General features: G+C 40.2%; 2 protein-coding genes across 2 annotated transcripts; both read left to right on the top strand.

The window, feature by feature from the left end:
• Positions 1 to 693: 693 nt before the first annotated feature.
• LOC119698092 (DNA-directed RNA polymerase I subunit RPA43-like) lies at positions 694 to 4,537 on the top strand. The gene is made up of 3 exons (XM_038129598.1): positions 694 to 1,057; positions 1,139 to 1,280; positions 2,453 to 4,537. The coding sequence occupies exons 1-3, from the start codon at positions 834 to 836 to the stop codon at positions 2,687 to 2,689; spliced, it is 603 nt and encodes a 200-aa protein (XP_037985526.1). The 5' UTR covers positions 694 to 833; the 3' UTR covers positions 2,690 to 4,537.
• LOC119698094 (DNA-directed RNA polymerase I subunit RPA43-like) lies at positions 4,046 to 6,220 on the top strand. Its single transcript, XM_038129599.1, has 2 exons — positions 4,046 to 4,462; positions 6,092 to 6,220. Exons 1-2 carry the CDS (start codon positions 4,064 to 4,066, stop codon positions 6,128 to 6,130), a joined length of 438 nt encoding a protein of 145 aa, XP_037985527.1. The 5' UTR covers positions 4,046 to 4,063; the 3' UTR covers positions 6,131 to 6,220.
• Positions 6,221 to 9,155: the final 2,935 nt, after the last annotated feature.

Raw genomic sequence — 9,155 nt, 5'->3', positions numbered from 1 at the left:
TTACTATAACAAGTTGATGTAAATTAGATTTAAATCAAAGAGAGAACACCTTTTCAACGGTTTGCACGAGTTCAGTTGAATCAGTTTAAAGTAAAATCATACTGAGCCGCTTTGTGTGGATATAAAATCTCAATTACTTTTCTGGACAGTCTTCACTAACCAGACACAAATTCCATCATTCTCAACTGGACAAGGTTTCTAAAAGATTTCTGGACAAGGTTCTAGCAGCACAGTTCACTTTGTAAGTAACTGCAATGTGGAGTGCACCAGCAACCCTTTTGAGGATTTGTATTTTATTTTGTTCTCCTCAGTCAGTGGTTATTAAATGCATTTAAACATTTCTCGCCATATGCACAAAGTGGATCTGGGGTCTAGCAATAGACGACAAATTCCGTATTCTTAAAATTGCTGTATGTGAAGAACGCCACCAAGGTAATTCGTCATTGCGTGTGTCGCCTGGGTCATCAAATGCCCAATTTAAATTCACAAGGACACCGTAACACGTCTCCTGCACGGTGTTCGGGGTGGGTTCCCGGGGCGCGGGGCTGCTCCGGGGCTCCCGCCAGGCGGCTCCGAGCGCCGCGGCCGCGATCCCCCTGCGCGCCCTTCCCTAATAGCCGGACTCGGTGCTCCTTCCAACTCAGAACAGTCTGCGATTCCGAGATGTAAAAATAGGCTGGAAAGAGTTAAAAAGCGACACCGTTCGGCGGCACGAAACGCCCCTCCGAACGCGAGCACAACCCCCCGGAACTCCGTCACCGCCGAGCCGGGCCGGCCGCGCCGGAGGGAAGGCGCCTGACGCCATCGCACCGCGCCGCCGGGCCCGTGAGTGCATGGCCGTGCCGCGGGAGCCGCCCGCCGCCCCGGCGCTGCCGCCCTCCGCCGCCGCCGCCGCCCCGTCGTTCGGCGCGGCCCGCGCGCTGGTGGCGCGGCGCCACTCGTGCCTGGTGGCGGCGCCGCGCCGGCGGCACGTGGCGCTGCCCCCGCGCTTCCTGGGCCGCAAGCGCTCCGGGATCCGCGCGCAGCTGGACGCCGAGCTCCTGCGCTACTCGGAGAGGTGCGGCCGCGGGGCCGGAGCGGGGCCGGGGGGCTGGCTCGGCCTGGCAGCTAACGGTGCCCCTCCTCCTTGTCCTTCCAGCCTGCAGGGTGTGCCGGTGGCTTACGACAACATCAAAGTGGTGGGGGAGCTCGGCGACATCTACGACGATCAAGGATTCATCCATCTGGACGTCGAGGCGGACTTCATCATCTTCAGCCCCAAGAAAGGGAAGAAGCTGGTGGTACGCGAACGCCTTGGCGTCTCACGGGACGGGCTTTTTTATTAAGTGGTCAAAGCTTGGCTTCTCTCCAGCATCAGGTGGTCTGGGGCTTAGGTGGAGACACATCTTTGTTTATGTTTACTTATTCGTTTATGGGTAGTTCATAGCAATTTATTAGTAGTTTATACTAGTACTTTTTTTGTACTAGTAATTTGTAATTTTGTAATTAGAAATTACAAACTTTGTGATTTGTCTGTTTTGTACGTCTCTAGGTTTGTTGAATTTACATATAATTATATAATACTAAGCCATTGTATCATAAGGATTGCATGTTTAATAGTGTATCATAACTGTGTATATCATACAGGTGCTCCTTTCTGAAGAGCAGATAACTCTCAAACAAATGTATTTGTTGTAGTGACAGGAATGTTAAGGATGCTCTCGAGTTCGGTTCCTCCAAGCACAAGAGCAGTACATTGAGTTGAAGCCTGCCTTTCAGTAAAGGAGGTGTATGGCTCACAGAACAGCTTTAAACTTGTCAAAACCCTTGCTCAGCACTTGTGGGTGAAGCATGTTGAGAGCTGGCTTGCATTCATTGTTGTGCCATACCTTTTGCAGCACAGGTGGTGTCTTTATAATTGTGTTTCAGGATGAACGTGCCATCTTCCTAGGAAGAGAATTGAAAAATTTTCAGTGTCTGTCATTAATTCTATGAGTAAAACAAAGGTGGATATGGTTTCATATGCACATGTGTCAGAAACCCACTGAATAGAGTATTTAGAAGCTTTTTATGTGTTTTTCCTATCTTCAGTTGCTAAGTACTGCTGTGCCAGCTTGAAGAGCATGTTAGACAAGTAAATCAGACTTAAAATGGCTTTGAAGCAAAGTCAATCACTGAAGTGTAAGGAAAGAGTTATCTACTCTATTCAGGTATTCACTGTAGCTAAATCCCATATTTTGACTTCTTCTCCTGCAGTTCAGTTCTGTTTTCAGAGGAATTTTATGAAGAGTTTACAGGACTAACTTTGATTTTAGTGGAGGAGTGTTAACTTATTGCTAGATAGACTGACTTCATAACTTGTACATAAACTCTTACTGAAAATTTTCCACACGGAAAACTAAATATTTAAAGGGTTTGCATTGAAAGGGCTGATTTTGCTATAGACTTGCATGACATTCTTTTTCTTTTTTAGGGCGTAATTAATAAAGTGGCCCCTAGTCACATTGGCTGCCTGATACATGGATGCTTCAATGCATCTATCCCTAAACCTGAACAAATGTCCATTGTACAGTGGCAAGAGCTGGGGTTAAAAATAGGGGATGAACTGAAATTTCAAGTGTTGCACTTGGATTCTGATACAGCTGGGGTGTTCTTCATTCGAGGAGGACTCACTAAAAGCAGGTACCGTACCTTAATAGGATATTTTTAACTGATTTAATATGTTTTTTACAAGCTAAGTGATTTTAATTACATCTTAATCTTTCAGCTTTCTTACTTTTACCCTATATAACTGTATATATAACTATATGCATATATATATATATACACACACATATATATATATATATGTTGTCTTGAACTGAACTTTCCATTGTTTAGGATTCCCACAGAAGTTTTCTCTGAAATAAGTAAAATTAGGTGTTTTTTAAGCTTTAAAAATCTGAGTATGTTGATGTACTATTATGTTGATTGCATTTATAAATACATGCTCAAAATAGCACATCGAGGTGTCCAGAGTAGCTTTGTACATTGGCTTTTCAAGTGCAAACAGTCCAGGGGTGCTGACAGAGTGGTTACATTGACAGTTGCACACAAACACTGTATAATGACAGATGCATGACTTAAATATTTGCTGAAACCTGAGAATTTCAAAGATGAGAAAATGTGTCTACTTCCTCCTTAGGCCTCTGTGAATTTATAGGGCACCTTGCAAGAAATCTTGTCTTCAGAAGAGTTCGTTCACATTTTTTCTTTTAAAACAGTCATTTACTGAGCAATGTTTTTCTTTCAACATGGTTTTGTTTTGATTAAATGTATAATATGACTCCTACTGGCAAATTCATAGCATTTTTTGTTTGTTTCTTCTTTTGATCTGGGAGGATGCTCTGGTTTGTTTCAGTGGATTTACAGGGAAATTTAGCAGTTTTGTCTTCAGTGCCTCTGGGGACATAAAAACCTCCATGGTTTCTAACTGCATTCTTTCCATATTTGTCTGAGATATTTTTCCAGTGCTGCAGGTTGCAAGGTACCTGCTGGAAGTGGGGAATCTGGTGGTTTTTTGTGAAGTTTTTTGGGGTTTTTTTTGGTTTTTTTTAAACTTTTTGGGCATCACCTTTTTTTAATTTGAGTAGGGTAATTGCTTGGTAAAATTAGCAGTGTGCCTCAATATATGACTGAATGGGCCATTAGCTGTATGTTTTTGTGAATGACTTAAAAAAACAAAACAAAAAAGCTTTACTACACAATGTGTAGTTAAGAATTAGGGGATGAATAAGCACTAGAAAAAAGGAGCTACCAAATGGTGTGTATAGCACTTTAGAGAAGAAATGTAGGCTAAGATTTGAAAGAGAATATTATGTGGTAAGAAGGAAGCTAGCAAGGTAATAGAAATTTCCCTGAGAGTATTAAATTTTGATTCCCTGTAACACAGAGTATCGTATTCTCCATTTGTTGTTGTTTTTAGCAAATATTTATCTTCTATCTACTTGGTGTAAATAGATATTTTAGCAAATTTTGACATTTCACTATGTGAGATGCCCTAATATGTCTCTAATCCAGTTCTTGTTGTGTGTTTCTTTACAGTATGCGGCCGAAAAAATCTGATACAGTCACTGAAAGTACAAATGGGGACAAAATTCAAAAGCTTGACCAGCAGGAAAATGGCCTGAATACCTGTGGGGAAGATAATGTCACAGAAGAGCCTTTAAATGAGACGGGTAACCTTGGGAGGGAAAATGAAGAAGAGCCAAGTGTTGATGCTGTGAATGGATTATGTGATGATAAAAAGAAGAAGAAGAAAAAGAAAAAGGACAAGGACAAGCAAGGGGAACAGGAACTTGTATTGCCTACCAGTGACTCCAGTGGTTACCAAAGTGACCATAAAAAGTCAAAGAAAAAGAAAAGAAAGCATTGTGATGAAGTTGAAGAAAGTGAATTATCTCAGCTGTCAGAAAAACCCAAAGCGAAAAAGAAAAGGACTAAGGTCTGAAGTGTCTTCCCTGCGTTACATTTCAGATGTTTTTGATAAGTTTCAATAAAACCCTGTTTTGAAAATGTGTATCTCTTTTTCTTTACTACACAGTCTGCTCTGCTAAGTCAGATGGTGTTTGTGTGAATATGTGCACTAGCAGTTTGAAAGGCGGGATCTTTTAAAGTAGTGATAGAAGCAATATCTGCCTGGCTTTTTTAGTGGAAAACAAGGCACAGAAGATCTGTGGAATGTAATAACAGGAGCACATGCATCACTTCTGTGTCTGCTTTCCTGTTCCACGCATTAGCCAGTTGGAAGTTTTGATGTGTGCTAATCTAACTCCATCTTTGCCAATCGGTGTCTTGATTTTACAAGAGTAGATTAGGATTATCTTTGGGCTTCTGGGAAAATCATGCAAATTCCCAGGAGGCTTAAAAGAGAACAATTTCTTTTGAGTTTCAGTTTTCACCTTTTGGTTGCAGCTCTTTTCAGTTGTGACGAGCTCTGGGGAGAACTGTAGTGTGATATGGTGTAGTGTTTCACCAAGGTAGGAGGCTGTGATGGCTTTGGTGTTGATTTACCTGTTACAAAAAGAACATAACCAGATCTTTGAAGGCTTTGTAAGTAAACAGCATGAATGAGGAAACTTGCTGTTCATCTCTGTTCCTAGGTGATAAAACATTTTGCTGTAGTGATTAATGTTATTAGCTCACTTCAGTAGAAGTGTTTACAACTTCTAATAACATTCCTTCACACTGAACATGTTCTGAATTTCAAGTGTGACAATACTTGTTTTAGGGCTTACTTTCTGCTATTTTAATGTTTTTTATGCTTCTTTAAAGTTCCAAATGTACCAAGATAAAGTTACCAGCTTACAGGCTCCATGGCATGACAGTACATAGTAGGCATTTTAAAGTTATAGCACTATAAACAACCAAATTAAGACTTTTTGAGGACTTACAAGAAAGTGTACTTAAGTAGGTAATGCCAGCAGTAGCAGCAGAAACTGCAGGATGTCCTGTTGTGTTTACTCTTTAGTGTACTTCATCTTGAGATGAAGACAGTTTCTGAACAGTCCTGAGGTGAACATGAATTGTCCCTGTTGTGTTTCTATGTGTGATGATTCTGACACTTGATTTCCATGCAATTTCATAGACACTGCCTCTTCTATCCATTTCTCCTGTACTGTGACCAAACCTGAGAAGTCAGATGATGTTTGTAATGTATTACACCATGCTGCGAGGTCAGCTGAGGGCAGCATTCTGGTGTGTTCATGGTTGCAGAGAATGACACAGAAGTCCCATGCTGCAGTACTTAAAGTACACAGGCAGGCTGAAGGTTGAGACATAGTTTACAGTCAGAAATTATGTGCTAGTTTGCTAGTTCCCCCTATATATATGTGTGTGTGTGTGTGTGTGTGTGTGTATGTATATATATGTTTCTGTAGTGACGTGGGGGACAAGTTGGATGGATGGGTAAGAAACATATCAGAGAGGAGGATGGCAAGCCCAGATACTTTTTGATGATGTGAACATAAAGAGAATGATGGAGGCAGTGACTGTTGCAGATGAACCAAAGATTGAGTCACATGATTTGATGTCTTACTCCTTAATACTCACTGTACCTCACTTTCCCTTCTAGGGAAGGAAAACATCTCCAGGGTCAAGCCTCACCAGTTGACAGAAGCAGTTTGTAGCACCAAAAGTTTGTTTTGCTCTGTTCTGCCTTTTCATCAGCATGCAAAGGGAGAAGACTTTCAGGGGGAAGTAGTGAAGTAACACAATATAAATGCTTTCAGCACTTTGCTCTTTTTCCACTTCTGCTGCTGTACTGTTCTCTTACTGGGAATTACTTACTGTAGTTCAGCAAACCCTGCAAACTGTTTTGTTGATTATTAGTCTTTTCTGAAAGCCTACAATAGTCTCAGTTTTGGGCCTTACTTAGAGGCAGGTTTATTTTTCGCACACAAGTTTGGCTGGCACCCACTGGTATAATTTTTTGGTTTTCTTTCTTGGGTTACAACAAAAGAGAGCAATTAAAAATAAATGCAGGAGCTGGCAATTAATGATTGCTGAACAAGTTGTTTTTCCAGTGATACAAATATCATAACATGTTAAATTCCTGCTAAGTTTTGTGTCTTTGGAAGGGGAAAAGTGAAGAAAATACTTCAAAAAAGAAGGAAGAAAAATGTGGTTTACACAGTTGGAGGCAATATTGGCAGCCTCAGAGCTGCACTGTTGATGTTGCTGTAAATATCATTTTGACATTTGCTAAATATGGCAAGAAAACTTGGATTTTCAAAAGTGGATTTTCACTCTGATCGTGATTGAAATCACTTGTCTTTGTTTTTTCCCCATAAAAAGGCGAGATTTTCTGATGCGTGTAATTAAGAAAGGAGCTGAATTTGATGCTTTCCAATAAAGTTTCTCTGAAGTTTAATCTCTATAAACCTTTAAGTTTCTGTGTTCCCTTGGATTACAAATGAAGAGTTATATTGAACTTTAAGTTGAGACAAGATTTTTTGAGTATATAGAACAATCATTTATAAAGCTTCCTGAGAGACCAGGTGACTTCATTTTTTTTTGTACAGCCCTTCTGTTATTTTTTTCAGCATGCATTCTAGTACAACTCATGTCACATAGCAAAGAGGAGGTTAGAAAGTAAAATTGTATTTTATCTTATAACTGTATTGATAGTTACACCAAGGTAACTGTGATCTAGAGAAAAAAATTGCTGGAATTTTTTTTTTCTGTTTTAACAATAAGCTTGTAACAAACCTAATATTTACTTATGGCTGTGGTTGATATTCTTCTGTCTGTATTACAGAACATGAAGTTCCAACTTAATCAGCTATAAGTTTCTAAAGTAGAAACTGCTACTTTGTAGTATAAATATTTTGATTCTGCAAATGTTTCTCAGTGTATTGTATGCCTTTGGCAGAAGAGCAAGCAGTGTTACAATAAGATATTTTTAGCTGTCTCTAAAACAATTGTTTTGTATTCTCTGAAGCTTGCAGTAATCTGCAGTGCTAACTTTTGCTCTTTGTCTTTTCCTTGCTTCTCTTAGAAACAAATTCTTTGCTTTTGACTTGGCGCTTTGCTACTGCTTTAAATACTTAGCCCAAACAGCCCAGTGGATGAGCTCTCGGGAAAGGATTTTTTTAAAGGGCTTAAGCAAGCTAGCTGCCTTTTGGAAAAACATGAGCCATGGTCAAATCTGCCTCTGAGTAAACAGTTTGCCTTTGGAAGCATCCCAACCTTAGACAGCCCTCAGACAGTACAGAACTTTGCTGTGAAAAGGTTATGTGATCTGATGCTCTCAGGATTATTACTGTTGGCTATGGAAGGACTGAAATAGTTTCATTCTAATAAGGCCTCTCTTTTTTCTTACCAAAATTCTGCTATTTAGCTTTTAGAAATTCTGTATATTTAATAAAGTCGGAGAGACTTCAGTATCCAGTAGGCTTTGTTTATGAGGATCTTCTTTGTTTTAAGTATCTTCTGGATTTATGTGAACAAAAAATAAGACTGAAAATCCAGCTTTGCACTTCTCCAGTACTGTCAGTAGATAAGTTTTTTCAGACACAGCTCAAGATTTTTTTCCTCTTCATGACTTTACACATAATTAAGTTAAAGTTGGGTTAAATTCAGTTGTAAGTACGATGTCCCATTCAAGAGCAGGATTTCATTGTGCTGCACAAATTGAGTGTGGACAAATGTGTCTTTCAGAGGCTCTGGAAAGAGCCAGTCTGTCAGTACTGTGTTGCTTAGAAGCTCACATTAGATATGTGAAGTCTGGACACTGAAGAAGCAGATCTTTATCAAATGCTTTAACTTGAGTTGCAGGTAAGGTCCTATTCAGAAATAAATATCAGTTCTACCTGCAAAGCCATAATCAGTGGGCATGAGCTCATTGTGGTACCTCCATGCCCAGCACACGCAGCTCCTGATGGAGACTTGGAGTGCAGCAATCAGTGGAATTGCAGGCTCTGCAAGTATGGTCCCAGATTTCATTGAAATCCTTTTGTCAAAATTAGTCTGGAATAACTCCCGGTCATTCAGGGAGCTGGCTACAGCCAGAGTCATCTTGTTTTCAAGGAGTAGGCTGCATCTCCCAGTGATAAGTCACAGCCTGTGCTTTTATTTCCTTATAATAGATGTGTTAGCACATGGATAACTTCATAATTCTGTATGGATCAGTCAAATCAACATTTAAAAGCTGGACTAAAAGAGAAGGCAAATTTATCCTGCATCAGTAAACAAGAATATTAATATCAGAAAAAATGAGACTGTTTTGGAGCACTATAAAATTTTTGGATCAGCTCCTTTTTTGTTATTGATAACAAGCCAGTGACATCTGACCCTGGAAAATGCCATTTTCTAATATATATGTTTGAAGGTTCATTTTTTTCTCCAGAGATTTATGGGCTCACAGATGACCAGTTTTTATGAAGCACTTTCCTAGAAGGACAGCCATTTGTCTCTCAGCTGACAAAAAGCCAATAACATCCCCCCAAAAAAATCCCAAACCAAAAAGTGCACAGATGGCGTAGGCATTCCTAGTTTCATTATGGAGCCTTTCAGTGTTAGCTTGTGGGTTTGTGAAGCTGGGCTTGCCTTCACCTCTGGTGTATCTACATTCTCCCCAGAGAAGCAGTTCAGGACCACTGCCTTTCAAAGAAATTTCAGATATTGTGACTAAAAAT

Source organism: Motacilla alba, chromosome 2 (genome assembly GCF_015832195.1).
Source record: "Motacilla alba alba isolate MOTALB_02 chromosome 2, Motacilla_alba_V1.0_pri, whole genome shotgun sequence".
Classification (NCBI taxonomy): domain Eukaryota; kingdom Metazoa; phylum Chordata; class Aves; order Passeriformes; family Motacillidae; genus Motacilla; species Motacilla alba.
The sequence above is the reverse complement of the archived record's forward strand: the minus strand, read 5'-3'. Positions and strand labels throughout refer to the sequence as shown.

Bases quoted from the DNA above. Each gene is read 5' to 3' on its own strand.
- LOC119698094 (XM_038129599.1), top strand. From the start codon at position 4,064: ATGCGGCCGAAAAAATCTGATACAGTCACTGAAAGTACAAATGGGGAC. The intron at 4,463-6,091 runs GTCTGAAGTGTC...TTTCCCTTCTAG, and splicing joins CGAAAAAGAAAAGGACTAAG to GGAAGGAAAACATCTCCAGG.
- LOC119698092 (XM_038129598.1), top strand. From the start codon at position 834: ATGGCCGTGCCGCGGGAGCCGCCCGCCGCCCCGGCGCTGCCGCCCTCC. The intron at 1,058-1,138 runs GTGCGGCCGCGG...TTGTCCTTCCAG, and splicing joins CTCCTGCGCTACTCGGAGAG to CCTGCAGGGTGTGCCGGTGG. The intron at 1,281-2,452 runs GTACGCGAACGC...TTTCTTTTTTAG, and splicing joins AGAAAGGGAAGAAGCTGGTG to GGCGTAATTAATAAAGTGGC.